The sequence below is a fragment of the Hyposmocoma kahamanoa genome, unplaced genomic scaffold (assembly GCF_003589595.1).
Source record: "Hyposmocoma kahamanoa isolate Upper Pololo Valley unplaced genomic scaffold, ASM358959v1 100021, whole genome shotgun sequence".
Classification (NCBI taxonomy): domain Eukaryota; kingdom Metazoa; phylum Arthropoda; class Insecta; order Lepidoptera; family Cosmopterigidae; genus Hyposmocoma; species Hyposmocoma kahamanoa.
In genome coordinates, this window is record NW_020653200.1 from 3,278,611 (window position 1) to 3,298,252 (window position 19,642).

A 19,642-nucleotide genomic window follows, 5' to 3' on the forward strand; every position below is an offset into this window, starting at 1 on the left:
TTTTCAGTTTAAAGATCATCAATTCTTTTCAGTTTAAAGATCATTAAGTCTCTTCAGTTTAATGATCATCAATTCTTTTCAGTTTAAAGATCATTAATTCTTTTTAGTTTATTGATTATCAATTCTTTTCAGGTCAATGATCATCAACTCTTTTCAGTTTTAAGATCATCAACTCTTTTCAGTTTAATGATCGTCAACTCTTTTCAGTTTGATGATCGTCAACTCTTTTTACTTTAATGATCATAAACTCTCTTCAGTTTAAAGATTTGCAACTCTTTTCAGTTTAAGGCTCATTAAATTGCAATCAACAAGTTGTTAACTTACAGGGTACCTTATTGACTTTTTGTAGTACGCTGTTTTGTATGAGAATTATTACATTTTAATTGAAGTTTGTATTTTTATGAGCAAACATTCATAACAACGTCCGTTTGTATAAATTTCTAATAGGAGGGCATTTAATAAACTCTCACGGGAAAATAATATGCGTATGGTATGTTATATAAATATTTTTACGTCGAGGGTCACCGCACCCATTGTTGAACGTATTTTTATACAATTAAAAAAAAATGCATAACTGGATTACATTATTCTACATCTTGTTTAGCTTTATATCTGAAGCTATGAATACTGAGTGTCTAATACAAATATTATATATTAATGAAGAGCTGTTATTCCAAAGATATCAAACATCTGAAAAGTTCGCGATCAAAAGTAATTAAAGGCGTGCTAAAATTAACAAAATACGAAACACCTTCAAAATGATTAAAATTGTTTAGGTATATTTACCTTCGAATTGCTAGGCAACCGCCAACTCAGTATATCTGTCCATCGTAGCGTGATCTATGATTTATCCGTCTAAAAATTTATCCTCTACGTCTCTTATTTAATTTTAAGAATTTGAAATAATAACTTCACGCTAGATCTGAGCAGAAACTATAATGGATAATAGAGCTCATCAAAAGCAGTTTCTTTTAAGGCATATCGTGTAACTAGAGACACGTAAACGGACGAGTTGTCTTACAGAAACAGAATGCATTTTTACTATATTTCCCACTACGTTCCTCAATAAGGGCTGGTCGCCCGTAGAATATAATACTGCATTAATCCCCTTAAGCAGGTTTCAACGAGGATAATTGCAATAGGTTGTAAACATGATCTTCCATTCCGCCTTTTATGTCTTGCTACGGCGACTATTCTACTTCTCCAACCATCACTTCCCGTTTGGGTTCTGGATTTCACCATCGATTTCATGTCCAGGTAAATTTCAGGCTAATTTTCTCTACTTAATTTCGGTGGCAATTTGTTATTATTTAATTATTCGGGTAAATTATCGTGAGATATTATATATGATTATATTTATAGACCTAAAAAAGGCATTCGATAAGGTAAACTGGAGGCAGATGATGAATATCTTAAAAGGAACAGGGTTGAACTTTAGGGAAAGGAGAATAATTTACCAAGTATATAAGGAACAGGAAGCATGAGTAGAAATGGGCGAGGAAAATGGGAGTGCAGAAATTAGACAAGGATTCAGACAGGGGTGTCCACTTTCGCCACTAATTTTTAACATGTACATCGTTTTCAATTAGAAAATCATGGAAACTGGCAAAGAGTCAAAATTAACGGGGAATCTACCCAATTTATCCGATTCGCAAACGACATTGTTGCTTTTGCAGAAGCTTCAACGGAGTTAGAGGAATTGGTGTTGGCAATGGATTCAACATTTAAAGAGTGCGGTACAACTAAAGACAAACATAAAGAAGACCAAAACGCTTACAATATCAAAAAATCACTCAAAACATTTGCCAATACTACTCAAAGATACACCAATCGAACGGGTAGATAGTTTCAGAAATTTGGGCAGCTTAATTACCAAAGACTCCAGGTGTACACTTGACATTGTTGCACGAATTGCAATGGCAAAAACTGCTTTTAACCATTAAAAACCACTGTAAAAGCCACGCAGCTTGTCCTGCAAGAACAAGAAACATCTAAGGTAAATGTCCCAGTGCTTGACGATTTTAGACGGAAAATCACGTATTTTGCCAAAAAAGTTCTTAATTATCAGTCATTTATCTTCTAGGAACTATAAAATTTAAAATAATCATAGGCATTATTAATATATTCCAGTTTTCCGCTACCTCTAAAATTGTACCAGTGTATAGGCAAAATTTGTAACGTCCCAATAGTTGAGTATGGCACAGTGTATTCGGGGTACAAGTATATGACAGGACGCTATTGTAAGATTTCATTGTTATTGAAACGCATTAATCACTTGAAAACAATAAATTAAAAAAATAAGAAAAACCTTAATCAATCGAGATGCTTTTATTAAAATTAATAAATATTTACTTACCTTTGTAGTCACGGTAAGTAAGTGCGTGCAAAAAACATACAAAATAGAAAGTAGAAATAAAAAATATACGGATGTAATAGAAAAGTGTAGTTATATTAAAGGACCCCAAATAATGCGTACTTCGTTTAAAGTCTCTGTGCAAAATTTCAAATAAAAATGAGTTACTAAAATGTTGATATAAATTTAATGAAATTTTAAGTTAGTAAAATTTTATACAGTAAAATAATCCGTGGTGTCCAATATTTTCTCACAGCTATTGCGATAGGAATTCATCTTGATACTTCGTCTACCGCCTTCAACACGTCATCATCAGAATAAGGCGACAGCCTTAGTGGCATTTTTTCATTGAACAATACTCGTAACCAATAGTTGACACTAGTTACGCCCTAGTGTTTGACATAGTAAAACAGTCTTTGACACCCATGTCAAACACTACCAATAGAAACTGTGAATATCAGGGTAATCCAAACTTATGTTCTCCGTCCTTACCAAATGGTCGAAATTAAGTTTTAAAAAATATTCATAAATACGAGTGCTTGACATGGGTGTCAACTACTAGTAAACATTAAAATTTTGCACCAGTGTTTGACATGCCTCTAAAATAAAATTAAACGATATACACCAATAAATACACACAAATTTAATTGTTTTTACAGTTATCTAATAGTTTTAATATACACTTACTGGTAATTAATAATATTCCGCCTGATAAATCCACTTATACTACTCAAAGTCTTAACGATTTCTATTACAAGAGCGACACACGTTACACTCCGATCACCTGCGCGCAGACTCAAAAATTGTTAAATGAATCGATGAAAGCTTTTAAATTAAATTCAAAGATGTCGTTACTAGTACATTTAACACGGTTTTAGAGTATTATCAATATTTGTTTTCTTATTTTTTGAGAAAAAACGCAAAAGTGTCATACATAGGGACAGCGTCAACCACTGGGACATTTACCTTAATTCAAGTATACACTTGGAGTATTGCATTAGAGATAGGGAAAGATTAGAAGCTTTTGAGATGTGGTGCTGGAGGAGGATGAAGAGTCTTCCAACTTATGTTGGATAGAAAAGAAAAACAAACCAGGAGGTACTGAGGGTGGTAAACGAGAAAATCGATTCTGAATACCATAGAGTACAGACACAGGAAAATGATTGGACATTTGATACGACACGACAACCTCTTTAAGACCATTTTGGAGAGAAAGGTCGAGGAGAAGAGGGGAAGAGGTCGACCTAGGTGCAGTTACATATACCAAACAAAGGAAAAGTGTCGTGTCGTATAAGGAGGTCAAGGAGCTGGCTTGTAGGAGAGAGGACTGGAAGAGGCTCCACCGACAAGAGTATAACTCTTAAGTTTGATGATGATGAACGTGAAATATTAAATAATATATAATATTTCAGGATACTAAACTAACCACATAACTCCTGAGTCTCCCTGGGCTCAGGGGTATCCATAAAGATTTCCCCCCCGTCAAAAAAAAATATTCATATTAAATATACGGGACCGTTTTATGTCAAAATTTTGGATAATTCCAGAGTTATTTTAGTTTTAAAGTTATTGATGACGATTTACTCATTAGGTAACGTACTTTCGCTATCAGTCTAAAGCTTTTTGATATCTCTTATATTTATGGAAAAATCGCCAGAGCACACTTAACGATAACGCCCTGTGTACTCAATACATTCAGTAGCAGTAGAGCTCTTCTTACCAATTTCTTACGCCAACACGAACACAGCGCTGCTATGTTCCTGTTTTAAAGAGTAAGGCTGCTGGTGAAATTACAGGCATGTGGCTTATCCACTTATGTCCCAGGGTGACGGCGCAGAGGTGGTGCTCATCAGATCTTCTCTCTTATTTCTTAGTGGCACTGCAACTTCTATGGACAGGCGTGTCGTGTGCTATCAGACGCACAACTTGTTTGTCCCGATACTTGATACCATAAAAAAATCTCTCGTACCCATGACAAACTTATTCACAGAATGGTACTTGAAATTCGTTTACTTAATAAGCGGATCACTTCGTCAGCTTACCATTAGCGAAATGAACACAACGCAGTTGCAAATATTTTCAGTTTGCTGGTTTAAAAAAATCTGAAAAAGCACAAAATATAAGGGTAATTTACACGCGGACGTATGGCGCTCTGCGCGTGAAATACAACAACGAGTACAGGTTGCATTAAAGAGGCTGGGGCACCGCTCTAATGATTTCTAAGTCATAATGCGGAAGCGTTGCGCTTACACAGTGCCCCGTGTGCGTGCGAGCCCTAACACAATTCTGAACACAGTCGCACACATGTGGGACTACCCAGTGATTGAAGATTGGCTGTGTCTAGACAAACATTAGATTAAGATGTATTATTAACACTAGTGACATAAGAATTATGATTGTATACTAACAAAATATGGATTATTTTTATCTGAAATAAATTATATTATTATTATAACATCCACTCCGATCATTCGAGTAACACATATGAAGAAATCACCTAGCAAAACGACAAACGAAACTATGAAGAACTGTATGGCGACTCAGTTATGAATAACGACAATAGTATTGCAAAATAAAATCTTTATACTTTGGGTGGTGGGTGTAAAATTAAGTTTTCACATAACCCTCTAACAAGCCACATGCCATGGCATCGAGTGTATAACCAGAAATAGAGACGAAATAAGGGCCATATATTCCTGGTAACACATTAGCGATACAGCTCTTATAAATATCAACTTCCGTTCGCACTGAAATATAGACAGGCCAACTACTGACTGTGTGTACGTCTCCCTATATTCCAAAAAATATTCTCTATTTATTATAATAAAGATAATATCTCTAACAATGCCATGCTGTTCTATTCGGTGGTGTGGGAAAAACAGCAAAACATCTAATTACAAAACAAGCGGAATCACATTTCATCGGTATTTAAATATTAAATATGTAATTTTGCCATTTTCGTCCATTATAGCAAAGCTCAAGTTAACTGGTCGAATTGAAGTGAAACAGTTGACGACACCCATTGACGACACTCGACAATTGTTTCGAACTCTGGCTAGCCAATCGAAGCGCAGTTGTCACAGTAATGATATGGCAGAATAGTTTTAAACAAATTGATTGACATTTCGTCTCTATTTCTGGTTATATACTCGATGTGGCATGGTTCTGAAAAACCATTGTAGTGAACCGCAGCAGCCGCTACAAAGATTTTTGTATTTTTATGCTCTTTTTTTACTTTTTTTAGATTGAAATTCTGAATTTACATGTTTCTGACGCCTTTGATTTATCACTTTTTTGTTTTCCTTTCATACTCGTGCAAATTTTATGCTTTTACATTAAGGACTGGCGCTGGTGCTGGTGCAGGTGAAATTACAGACACATGGAACTTCTCAAATTATGTCTTAGAATGACAGGCGCAGTGACAGTATCACCCCTCAGATCCTAACAGGTAGGGTAAAACCGGGATAGATACCCCACTTTTTGAAAGAGCCTCCTAATTTAAAAATTATCAGTTTACCATGAATAATTCCTATGGATATAACTAGTTTAATCTTTTACATCACATTAATACTTAATTTTATTGATCTAACATTAACTGATTTTGAAGAAATTAACTTTTTGCAAACCTATTTTTTTGAGATTAGATGCCTACCTTTATGGATAGACGCCACACAATGAAAATTCTAAGAAGGATATCTATCCTTCTTCTTCTTCTAAAGGACATCTGCGCTTTAGAATAAAATAGTTAAATTCATAATAAAATATTTTATTTGTAATCTTTAATATGTTGTATATACATATTACATCTTTAATAATAAATATATACGTATTTAAAGTTTACTACCTACTTCACTTCGTATTTTTGTAGCTATCAAAACATTCTATACAAAAATGTTCGCAGTTTGAACTGTGAATAACTTGTATTTTTGGTACTTTTACTTACTTTTAAACTATTATCATTTACATGTCTTTTTCACTAAAATAATATAGTTTTTATTTTCTTTTCCTAACTTTCTTTAAAGGACCTTTACCCCTAAGGGCACCCATACCGCGAAAAATCGAGGCGACTTCCTATTCGATATGGATAGATGCCCTTTTATTATATAACTTAACTATATACAAAAGAGCGATTATTGACACCTAGGTGAGCAGTTAATGAACCAATATATAGTTATAATAAAAATAAAACGGAATTTGTTATAACGTACAAAGTTATGCGACAGTAAATACTTGCGTCTGAAATTTTGAACCGTTTATCGTGTTCGTCGCGGAGATAAACGCATGCAAAGCCAAACGCGTGTATTCCACACGAAGCCGAGCAGGAACTTGATGTGTGGTGTCTATACTCCCTGTTTAAACTAATTATTCTTTGTTGCGATTTGGGGAAATTAGGTTTTTTGAAAACGAGGCACCTATCCCACTGCGGCATCTATCCCGATTTTGCTCTACTCGTTTTGGTAACAGTACAGCTCTTTGTGAAAGAGCTCGTCCAGTGAAGCACTGCCACCTTACCTATTTCTGCCGCCAAGCAGTAATGTTAGCATTATTGTGTGCCGGTTTTGAAGGTTAAGCGTGCTGGTGAAATTACAGGCACATGAGACTTGTCAACTTATATGTCTCAGGGTGCCGTGGCAGTGCCCCTCAGATTTGTCCCGTCGTAAGGTATCATCAAAAATAAAATAAAATAAAAATTATATTTCTTTGGTCTTGTTCATTCGTCGTTACCACCAGAACCGCATTTTACAGTTCACCACAATAAGATTTTGATGAACAGTTCCCATAGCCAAGGCTATAATAGTTTTAGGAAATCAGAAAAACAGCTACGGCACGAAATAACGACAACAATATCATAATGTGCGACGAAAACCCACTGTATACATTTCAACGGCAAACCAAATTAGGTCAGTTTTAACTTTATATAATTTCGCCCGCCCCGCATACAAAGCAACGTGTGTACCATAACTTTATAGGTGTATAATAATACTAACTTTATCTGCGGAACTCTATTAAAGGTTCAACATAATGCGCGGTCGGCCAGGCTCTATATCGATTTTTAGTAGTTTAGTAGTTCTATGGTCGCTTCGTTTCGCAGGTATAAAGGAGAACATAAAGAAATAGATGATAAACTATAGTGCGGAAATTCTAATGCCACATCAACAATTTCTCTTTTACTTTCTGACTTTCACTGCCTCCGTGACCGAACAGTTACCATACTGGACCGCCACACAGAGGACCCGGGTTCGATTCCCGGGCCAGAAGAAAATTTGTATGGCCTACATTTTTTTCTCTCGTGAGTTTGGGTGTAATTTCTTATTGTCTACCTATGTGTATGTCCATGGGACCTGCGATACAGGGCTTCCCTAGTGCGGGGCTATTAGTCAAAAAAATAAAAGCAAAAAACTTTGTTCGTCGAATTAAACTTACCGCGAAAACAGTGATTCGGAACGATGAACGTTTGGGATTGAATTTCAAACTTTATGTGAAAAACTTACATGATTATTACTAATTACAGATTTCTTACCACGATAAAAGGCCTATTATTTTTTCCCGATATTTCGGGAAAATTAAATGAATTTGGTAAACAGAAACGATGAAATTCTTAAAATAAAGTAACATATTCAATTCTTTGAATGTGTTCATGTAGCGCTGAAATTGATGATTCCATCGATGACGAACATATTAACATTAGCCACGTCAGTTGAAGAAATGCGTTCAGATGCGGACTGAATTTAAATGGTTAAAAACCGAAAAAATATTCATTTTTAGTTACATAAAAGAAGCACACTTTTTTTATTTTATATTTTTGTTAACTTACTTATTGACGTGGAGTAGTTAATGTTATTAAAAATAGGAAAAAGTTTTACAGCTCTGCATAGTTCATACGGAAATCAAAACAACAACAATAAAGTACGCTCTTCAAAATTCAAATTATTATACATTTTAAATGTTAATTTTTAATGGGCACGGGAAATCCGATGATTGCCGATAAACATTGAGAAAATAAAAACACTCTACATTCTTAAAATCAAATATTCCAGTTAAATAAAGGTAGACGGTAATCTAAATGGATAAACTTATTATTTGGCGACAGCGCCAGCCATACTTGCAAGGCGCCACGGTGTCCACACAGATCGCATCCGAAATATCTTTCTAATATTTGCCTTCGGTGCGACGTTACGAGTAAATCCAGTCGGCTCAAAAATAACCGATATTTTAACACTGGTAAAGAGGTAAAGCCCGAAGGATGATGTTATTAGTTCGGACTTAATCTTATTTTATACTTACATAATAGATTTCTAGGCCAATTTTATTTCTTGCCCTGAATAAATGACTGTATGCTTTTTACAAAAATATCAGAGTGATTTATATTTTCTGCGTAGTCATTTTCAGACACACCGTGATTGTGTTTACATGACCGAGAGAAATTATTGAAATTACTTTGAAATCGCACCTTTAAAGTTAAGGCCACATTTGCGAAGTGACAACTTTTCAGAACCACGACATTAGATGATAACTTTATACGTTTAATTATGAGAGTTATAATAATTCACATATACATAATTTATTTCACGTAGTTAGTATTATTTTAAGACTTTGATTATGTGATTAAAGCACTTGATGTATAAGCACATGTGGCTTTATTACAACACAGGTGCGGATTGAAAGTTCGGACACACTTTCGTATATATTTAGAACATACGCAAGCATTAAACTTAGTAAGTGTATTTATTAGCAAAAGAGCTTTTTGTGAAAGAGTTCGTCCGAGGGAAGAACTACCTTACTTATTTCTGTCAAAAAGCAGTAATGTGGGCAATAGTGCGTTCCGTTTTAAAGGGTGCTGGTGAAATTAACAGCACATGGGACTTGTCAACTTATGTCTCAGGAAGACGGGCGCAGTGGCAGTGCCTGAGTGGCACTATAACTGTTATGGACAGGCGTGTAGCATACCACCAGGCGCACGACTTGTTCGTTACGTCACTTGACGTTATAACGCACACGCTTTACACGCCTGCCCATGACAATGCAGTGCCGTAAAGATTTGAGGGGCACTAACACTGCGCCCGTCACCTTAGACATAAGTTGACAAGTCCCATAAGCCTGTAATTTCGCCAGCACCCTTCAAAACTGGAACACAGTAATGTCCATATTATCGCTTGGCGGCAGAAATAGGTAAGGTTCTCAGGTGAGATCAAACAGTGGGTGGTTTAAAGCGATGCGAAGGTGCGTCAAAGTTTTTTATAATATTCTTACTACAACAAGGTCGATTCGACGAGATCCAGGGTATTCCAAATTACGTATAGGAATTTTTGATGACGGATCTATATTTTCAGTGAACTCAATGGTGCTATACCTAATCTGGACATGGTTTTTGATTCTTTTGCAAAGTATAAATTTGCCATTTTAAAATACAGGTCTTCGAGCGTATCCGATTAACTGTGTGATTGTAATTCTTTTCATTGTTTATTTTGGTTCTGAGGATCTAACTTAAATTTAGTATAATTTATTTGCTGCTTTTAATATTCATATAAGTACTCAGAGGTTTAATTAGCCTTTAGGTGTTAGTCATTGAATGTTGTGTCATCTGTAATTGGCTTGTGTATCGGAGTTTTGTCTTTAGTTTTAAGTTGTTTGAATGTATTAATACACATGCTGTTGATGTGCCTTATGAAAATAATTAAATAAATTTTTAGTGTCTATGTGACACTTCGTAGAGCGTCCATCATGTTGGTAGTCTGCATAGGAAACCTGGCCATTCGCCGCAAGTCCAGTGCCACAAGTCAACCGTAAGTAGGGAATATAACTCGTTATAATTGTATGATTGAAGTTGTTACATTTCAGGATATTACGTTTCAACTATCACTTTCATAAGACTACAGAATATTCTAGAAAAACTTTTTGAAAAAAATACATTAATAGCATTGACTTACATTTATTTGTAAGTCAAAGATTAATAGTCAAAAATTTTTCTATGTAGAAGTACTAATACTGTAATACTTTATCCATAAATAAGTACGTACTAATTGTTGACAAAGAAACTGTTTTATAAACTAGGTAGGTGTGAAAAATACCTATTCGTATGTAAACGCGTTTATTCCTAATATTCCTAATATTAAAAGTATATAAAGCAACTGGTGATATTATTTAGGTGTAAACCCTTGTCAAATTTAAATACATTAACCATATTGAAAGCATATTTCGATGGCGTAACTTCACAGTAAATACAAGCCGAATGAGTTGCTTATGTAGTCGCTGTGTTTTTGACCTTTACCTTTATTTCATATTCATACAAATCATCAAAAACATTTTAAGATTAGCACATTGCGTTCGTTAACCTGCTTGGTAAGATTTAGTTGTTTATGCAAGAATATTCGACGAATGTTTATAAACGACATTCTTTTACTTTATTTTTTAATACACCACTTATCATCTCACCTAACTCCCGATAACAGGATTTACTCGCTAGATAGCTATTAAAAATATTCATACAATTTAAAATTTACACATAAAATTTTCCTATACGTCACCGATGATTTCTACGAATTCCGATATTTAGGTTAACCGGTCAGAACCTGTTAAGCTTTAAAATTGTTCAGGTTCGAAATATCGGGCATTAATAAAAAGGACATTCAAAAATGTTCTTCAAATATCACATCTTAAGCAGATGTATGAAATAATCCAAACTAAAACCATAAATGCGAAAGTAACTGTAGGTGTCTGTTACGTTTTCACACCTAAACGACTGAATCAAATTTGATGAAATTTAGTACAGAGGCCTGACGACCTAGGAGAAGGATATAAGGCTACTTTTGTCATAAAAATAAATCTTATATGGGGTGAAATAGGTTATGAAAGTTTGTATAGAGAACCAACCATTTCTCAAGTATGCAGTACGGAAGGCTATTCGAAGTACTTATTCAACGCAGATGAAGTCGCCGACATCAGCTAGTTTACAATAAATATAAATACACTGTTTCAATACGTTAACTACCATACATGAAAATTATCATATATATACGAATACGAGGAAGTATCGAAGAAGAAACTATTTTGACTCTCTAAAAAATCTTCATCATTACAACATTTTACTTCTCAAATGCCTTAAAATTTTTGTTTTAAAAGAGATATTCACTATTTATATCATGATTTGAAAACCATGCAACTGTATATTAAGCACGAATGACGATAGGGCCGCAGCAATTCAGAGATAGTGATGGAACACCTGTATCGCAATAGTTTTAGAATATTTGAGTATCTAGTTTGAACTTCAGTATTAACTGTAAACTATTGTTAACCTTCTTGAAACCCCTTGCAAAGGGCCGAGGAAACTTCAGGATATCTGCTTGCACCGATTTACATATGTCTGATGACAATATAATATCACTTGAGGTTCTGCAGGGTCAACTTAACTAAGTATAAGAATTAGGAGGGCGGTATTGAATCAATAAATTTGTTGCAATAAATATTAAGGGAGTTAACTTTATGTGGAACCCTGCTACAGTCTAGAAGAGATTCAGCTGAACGGTGAAAAACAGTTATGGTGTTTTCAACAAAAGAAATAAAGTGGTTTGAGACTTGGACGTAGAGACAGTCATTTTACAGTAACAAAAGTTAATGACTACGAAGAGAAGTTTGTACAACACAATAATTTTTAAAACAACACAAGGTTATGATTACACCATTCCTTTCTGTACTGTTTCTATCTCTGTGTCAAATTTGAACTACCTACCTAGTTTCGGTTTCAAAAAATTGGCTGTATCGAGTCAGAGGGACACAGAAGTGGTGCTTTATGAATTATTTTTTATAAAAATGTGATCAGTACAACACTAATTAGACGCGGCAGCTCAGAACTTGCAGGTCAACGGAGCGGACACCTCCGTCCTAACAGTGCCAGGTCTTTCACGGGGAAAGAAAAATGGTGCCGAGCCCTCTGAGAAGGGGAAACATATAAAAGAGAATGTCGGGTAAGCGCGCGACTCAGTCGCACCGCGATACACAGCGCAGCAGCGGCCGACTCGACATCCACGGATCAGGTGAGCGCCAATAGCGCCTTATACGACCTTGCGACATACGAACGTTTCCTGCCTTGTTAATTTACGGTGGTAGTCCGTCCTATCCGCTCAGTCACAGAACGGAGGGCACAGGTCGTAAACGCGGCGGTCGCGATTCCTCAACTATCTTTCGACGGCGACACCCGCGCGCTCCGAGCTCGCCGTATGCCGCCCGCGTAACTCAGCCTTGCGCCACCACAACAATACGAAGACTCTGGATTCAATGAGGTAAATTCCCTTCTTCTTCTGCTGTTTGCGTTATTTATTTAACAATATTTCCAAATTGTATCGTGCTTTGCGAGATTATAATAGAGAACTACTTTTCAACTACATAGGTGGTCTTAAAAAATATTTGCCAAACATTTTATTTTATAAATTATTTTATTGTCGTTTAGGTGTCAAAAAATGTCATTATTATTCAATAAACAAGTGGTACATACGCGTGTATTAAAAGAATTTTTTGCGATAATTGATAACAACATGCTTCTGAAACAATATACTCATTGAAACTAAGACAATTTTATGATGTTTATTTTATTTTCAAATACAGTACAGTCATTGATGCTTCCTTCGGAACTTTTAAATCAACAAGTGTCACAGATCCCGCTCAAGTAGCAAGAACACACTGAATTTTCGTTTACGCAAACTGACTTCAAATTAAGTCAGTTCATAATAAATTAACGCACAATGGACTTTAATTAATGAAATGATAAGCGTGGTGTCGAATATTTACAACTATTAACGTAGTATGCATAAAAAACATAATGAGATACGCGTTTACTTTTTTATTGGCTGAAATTACGAATGTTGCGTGACTATGTTTACATTTAAGAACAGGGAAGTACTTACATTATCAACTTTCCCAATATCCGATACTATACCGACAGTGGAGAACCGGTACAGAACTGGTGCAATTTACAATTATATATTTTTTAGTAAATATAATTAAGTCAACCTTATATATAGTTTTGTAACTTCAGAGAAAGAGAAGTACAACAATCCAAATCAATAAGCAGTATTTTTAACATTTTGAAAATTTTAATGTAATCCTGCAGCATTACGTGATTTAGTCGTTTCATTCCCTCAATATCAGGTTTTTTAGTCGTTATAACGTAGATGGTTAGATGGTTTTACCGACTTTTAAAAACTGTGTGCCAAATAAAAAGTGTTATTAAGTATATCATAAATAGCAATGGCATCATATTTTGGTCAACAAAGTTACTGTCGTCTCAAATTCTGTTATTATTTTACCAGAAATCGGAACAAGCAGAGTATATTTACTTAAACTTCAAGTAGAGTGAATTTTATCCCCCTCTAAAACACCGGAATGATTATAAAAGAAGAAAAATCGAAACAAAATAGTTATAAAACTTTTAACCTGATTACACTACCGTGGTAAAGTAATTGCCAGTTCACATCAAATACACAACAAAATACAATTGTGGAATTCAGCATGGAGGTATTATCGACTTTATGTGTATTACTTTCTTAAAGTTTTATATATACACTGCCATGACACGTAATTAAATAAAATATTTATTCTGGTAAAACTAAAACGATATGAAGTAGCCCTAGACTAGCAGTTTAAAATTCTGTGACTAAAAGAGAATATTCTATTTAGTTCCTAAATATATAAACCTGCGAATTTGTATTGAATTGGGTTTAAATTGAAACGCCTCTACAAATCCTATTATTAACGAAAATCAATGGTCACTTCACGAAACACTATGACACCAACAGCTTTAACCAGAAACGACTGGGTAGGTAGATACCTACTCAGCCAGTTCCTACCTACCTAGAGATGGGCAATCACAAGGTTTTTAACTCGGCGGCGCATTATTAACGCCGGGTTTAAATCGGGTTAAAAGCCATAAATGTACGAAATCGAGTGCAAAATCTATTTATGACTAAATAATTGTTGTAAATCGGGTTTTGTTTAAATTGAATTATATTATTAATTATTGCTTTCTGATCTAGACGATTCGTTTTGCCTTTCAATTGAATCAATTCGCTTGAAAATCGCATTGAAATAAATCGATACAAAAAATCGTTACGTCGTATGCACTTAATTGAATCGATCTTCATAAAATCGTAGAATCGTAATGTCCGTCCTCAATAGTAAGAATCCACAGGGTTGCAAGGTGCGTGTGTAGTGGAGTTGCCTCTTTTTTCGTCTAAAAAAGTGTTTTACATTGAAATTTGTAATAATAACAATTTTAATGGAGTTATACCAAACTCCAAATACGCTGTTTTTGCCTACGATTTTGTGGTTAAAATCGGTCGCTTTGGGTAAAAACCCGGGCGGGTTGATTGTGTTTTAAGTCACTCCTCATCTCTCTACATAATAAGGAAACTTTTCCTGTTTTAATAAAATAATATCTTTAATATTAATGGCACACATTTATTCACGTGACTGCAGAGCATTAAGCATTACCTACCTAAAATAAAAAATGTGTGAGTGAGTGATTTACATTGATACATTACTATTTATCACTGCACGTATTTTTACCTTTTGTCGCGTGGTATATTTTAACATTCATATAGGTACATTTTTAATATATGGTTCTAATGTCGCTACAAAGTTAAAGTATTAAATTCTGACGATAAAAGTAACCACGGTAGAACAGTTAATAAACTGATAAGTACTCGAATACATTAGTTAAACTACATGTTCGATTTATAAGAAATTGAAATGTACAGTCTATAGGAAATATTTTGTACGGCAAATAAATAAATAGGTTATAACCGGAACAGTATTTCAAAACATAAAACCATCGCGATTTAAAATACACAACGCATAGCATTCACTCGAACCTCCATATTATGACGACCACGATGGCCCAACGGTTTGCTCTGTGGACACTTGACAAGGGTTTATCCCTGGTTTGATTCCCGATAGGACCAATCTGGCACATGAACTATCTAAATCTGGGTATTACCTGGCACATTAGTATCGTCATTAAATCTAGTTAACTTTTTTGTGATGGGAGGAAGAAGTCGTGCGCTCTGAGACACAAGTTGACAATTCCCAAGTGCCTCTAATTTTCACCAGCAACCTTACCCTAACTGGAACGCAGTAATGCCCACAGTTTAGCGGCAGAAATAGATAAGGTACTTCCCTGGACAAACTCTTTCACAAGGAACTCTACTGCTACTAATTTATATCGATTTGATATTGTATTGTATATTGATAGTTACAATTATATAACTAACACTTATAAACTAATTATAATTCCAACTCTAACTTCATCTCCTTAAGTATTCTTAGAAGGGTATAAATATACATAATGTACATGTTGATGCTGATCTTATAAGTATATCATGAATTGTCCATTTAACTTGGCCACCCTCGAATAGTCGTTAGAAGCTACAAAAACCGAAGCTGAAGAGAGAACAAAAAATAAACGACAATAAGAAAAAACGACGTTAACTGAACAAGTGCCTTTTAACATGTTAGTTATTTAGGCCTTTTCTCTCCGAATGTTCTATAAAATTTATTGTACAAAAATAAAGTTTTATGATTATTTGCCACGAGAGCAGAGAAACGAGCGTTCTTGCACTTACTGAAGATCTTCTCAATACATATATCGACGAGTTCCTGGACTTGCGTCATCACTAGTATACCTATAAATGATCATAAAAATGTCTATATTTTCTTATAGTAATCCATCCCATCATCGTAAAATAGACGCCGACGGCAGTAAAAGCATGCGTACCCTATAAAGTAGCACCTTTGCGATGCATTACTCTACACATTTTTAACAGTCCTGACATTGAGATCACGACCTGTGACCATGAGATTCCTCCAACCACCGCCCATCGTACCGTAAAACTTCATAAATACACATACTTATAGTAATATGGTGCATAAAAAATAAAGCCCATAACGCACCGAAAGCCGTCATTAAGGCGCCGCGCAAACGTGTGTCTTGTGTTGGATACAAGCAACTGGCAACCAGAAGCAAGTATTCTATTTTCATACAATTGATATGAAATCGACACATTCGCCGGTTGCGGCAACCAGACACAGTCGCTGGTTGCGGCAGTAAGTAGGACAACGTCGCCGGTTGCCACTACCGCAATTTGTATAAAAACAGAATATTCGCTCCTAGTTACCGGTTGTTTGGATACAACACAAGACACACATATGCGCGGCACCTAACCACACGCAGATAATATAAATTCATGAACGCTTTGTTTTTTCGTGGTTAGGGGAAACTTAAAAACAAACTTGACTGGCAAGAATATAAAAAATTAAGACGTCCAATTCTCGTAATTGAAGTGCGGATATTAAAACAAGAAGTTGGTATTTATTTGGACATTGAACTGAATTTAAAGTAATAATTTATAATAACTAATAAATAATGTATTATTTCCTTGAATTGCAATCGTAAGGACTCATGTAAACATAATTACAATGAATCTTTTGTACGTAATTGAAACCTGCTATTTTACGTCGCAAATAAAAACGCCATGCACTTTGATGAGCTAGATACGGGGCTATATGTGTATGTAATATGTGTTTAGGCTTCATTATGTATAATACCATGTTACTAAAATGTAGACAAACATATTATTTCAACTTCAACTCATGTGAAGAAAAACTGGTTTAATTTTCGCAATGATAATCTCATGAATTGTATTTTTCTATCTTGTGATTATTTATTTTATTTATTTTAATAATACCTTAATTTCATGTAATCTCCAACATCGCGCCGATGTGAAGTAGTTGTCCCTATACTCAAACTCCAGTTTCAGCGTTAATTTAAACAATAGAATTTTATTAGTAATAAGATATCCACTTCGAAACTGCGCATCAGGTTTATCTCATCTCAAACACATATTTATTGTCAAAATTGATCAGGGTTGTGCCAAAAAGCATCGTAAAGGAGGTGCTTGGCGCTACTTTTAGCACAATAACAGCGTCTGTAAAACGAAATGGGTTATCATAGGTATGTTTAATAAATAGGACTTAATTCATGGTCATTCAATGATAAATAAAGAATAGCGATTGAAAAGAAGCATTCAAGCTATAGTTTACCAACTGCCAGTGACGACTATTTAGAGCCTAGCCATGTTTCCTGCTGTCTTTCCGTGAGATTCAGTTCCGACGTGGTTTAGTTTGTACGTAGATTGTACTAGGCCAGTTCACTTTGCAAATAATGTACCACAAAAAAATACATCACACTAAAATAATTTTGTATGAAATATGGACACATTGTGGACAGTAAACCACTCGTGATTACATTGATATTTCATGGTTTTCAACACGCAACTTGCCCTAAAAATGACATTGCTACGTATTTCCGCACGCAGCAAACACAAACATTTTATTTAGGGGAAAGTCGGGGATATTGGACCGGCAATTAAATTGGACCACCATCAATCATATCTCAAAAACTATTTTTTTTTATTGCTTTTTTGGCAATCTCCAGCGACATGCATTTAACTTCATTGCATATTCGCCATGTTGTTTTTGTTGTGATATTGAACGTCTGGGTTTTGTTTTGAAATATGTTTTTGGTTATTTTTAATGTAAATTCCATAGATCGGTGCTAAGAGTGTAAAGTTAAAGTTAAGTATACAGTGTTTGTAATTTCCAGCATAGAAGCGTAGTTTATCTACAACCAACTTACATAAAACAATTGCCGGCATTAACTAATATTTTATTAGTTAATGCCGACATAACTAATATTTTATTAGTTTAGTTTTTATTGCTTAAAATGGACCAACAGTATGAAATGAATGGATGTTAAAATGGTCTTGGACGGTTCAGATAGCAGCGTTAGATTAGAACACAAGGAGAATGAATGTGGTAAATGCAAAAGAAATTACCATGATAAGAAAGGTGCCAAAGTTGATTGGACACTCCGTACAGTGACGTAATTGAAATCAAGAAGCATGTAGGTAATCAAAATCCTGACATTTTCCTGATTATCTAAAGAGCTTAATTTTTTTTATTAATAGGTTAGTTACCTATTTATGTTATATTATGTTTCATAGTAGTTGTTTTATTAATTTTACCTCTAAGCCTATTGAAGTTCAATTTAGCAGCCCCGTACAAATTACAGAACCAGCTGGCTCAATTGGCCGAAAGCTCGGATCTCATATTTTGTTGAGTAATGCTTAATAAATACGAAGTCTAATATTGCCGATTCATTTCACATAATAGACGTTTGTAAAAATCTGAAATATATGTATTTAAATCGTGTTTGAAAAAAAAAGTGCCAATTACGGGCCTTCCCCTAAACACCTAAGTACTTGCTAATACCTACAGGAGAGCAAGAAGGCCTAGCACTTTATTCTTCATCTTACAGCTAATCAGGAGATCGCACCCTTTGGTCTGTGGGTTAGTTTGAAAAAGCGAAAACGAAATGGTTCCCGGATATCATATATCATTGTTAAACAGGCGGCCGGAACTAACCATAGCTACATTATGAATGCGTCTATTCTACATGGATAACTAAATATGTAGGATTGAGCTCCAATCCTGGAGCTTTCGTGCACAGAATGGCTTCATGTATATATAACGATGTAAGCGCTAATTGTTCTTCATTAATTTGCATTACGACCTCTACTTTACATTACGATTGAGGCACTACGTGATTAGCTAGAGCGAGATATGCAGGTTGTTCAAATAGCACTGAAGGTTTCTTGTTTCTTCTAATTGTATTGGTACCATTGAAAGTCATATTCCTGATTACTTAAGACTGAATTTAATAGGTTACTTCTGTGTCTAAAAGTATTAGAAGTGAATGTTTGGCATAATCTTCCATATCAGAAAGACGAATATTGTTATATTAGAATGAATCTTATAATGTATATTACAAACGATTAAGTTTGGTTGGATTTCAGTTTATCACTAAATCACGGCCAAACGGTTGAATGACTTGGATGTTATTTATGCGAACAGGTAGTTTATAGCTTGGGTTAAATGAAATATTTTTTAAGCCTGAACGTGGGTGTAGTCGCAAGCATATGTTAGCATATATTTTAAAATAGTATACACTTGTTATATTTGCCGATTAGTGAAATACATGTTTAAGACTTTTTTTATTTCATATGGATTTTGCTAATAAAGCGTTAACGGCGTGTTGCCGTAAGCATCCCGATCCGGATAGGGTATGCTACGCGTGACGACGAATACGTCTACAAAAACCATCATGCGGGGTAGATACGTATACGAAGTATATTCCGCGTGACGGGGAAAAAGCCGTTAACCAATGTAGACAATTTATAA

At 34.9% G+C, this 19,642-nt stretch overlaps 1 protein-coding gene across 1 annotated transcript in view; it reads left to right on the forward strand.

The window, feature by feature from the left end:
• Window positions 1–12,352: 12,352 nt before the first annotated feature.
• The window catches only part of LOC113228875 (neprilysin-2), a 45,307-nt gene continuing 38,017 nt past the window's right edge, over window positions 12,353–19,642 (forward strand). Inside the window, exons 1-2 of the mRNA XM_026462336.1 lie at window positions 12,353–12,384; window positions 12,476–12,630. Of these exons, the coding sequence (XP_026318121.1) occupies window positions 12,626–12,630 (5 nt within the window). The 5' untranslated portion in view covers window positions 12,353–12,384; window positions 12,476–12,625. The remainder of the gene's footprint in view (window positions 12,385–12,475; window positions 12,631–19,642) is intronic.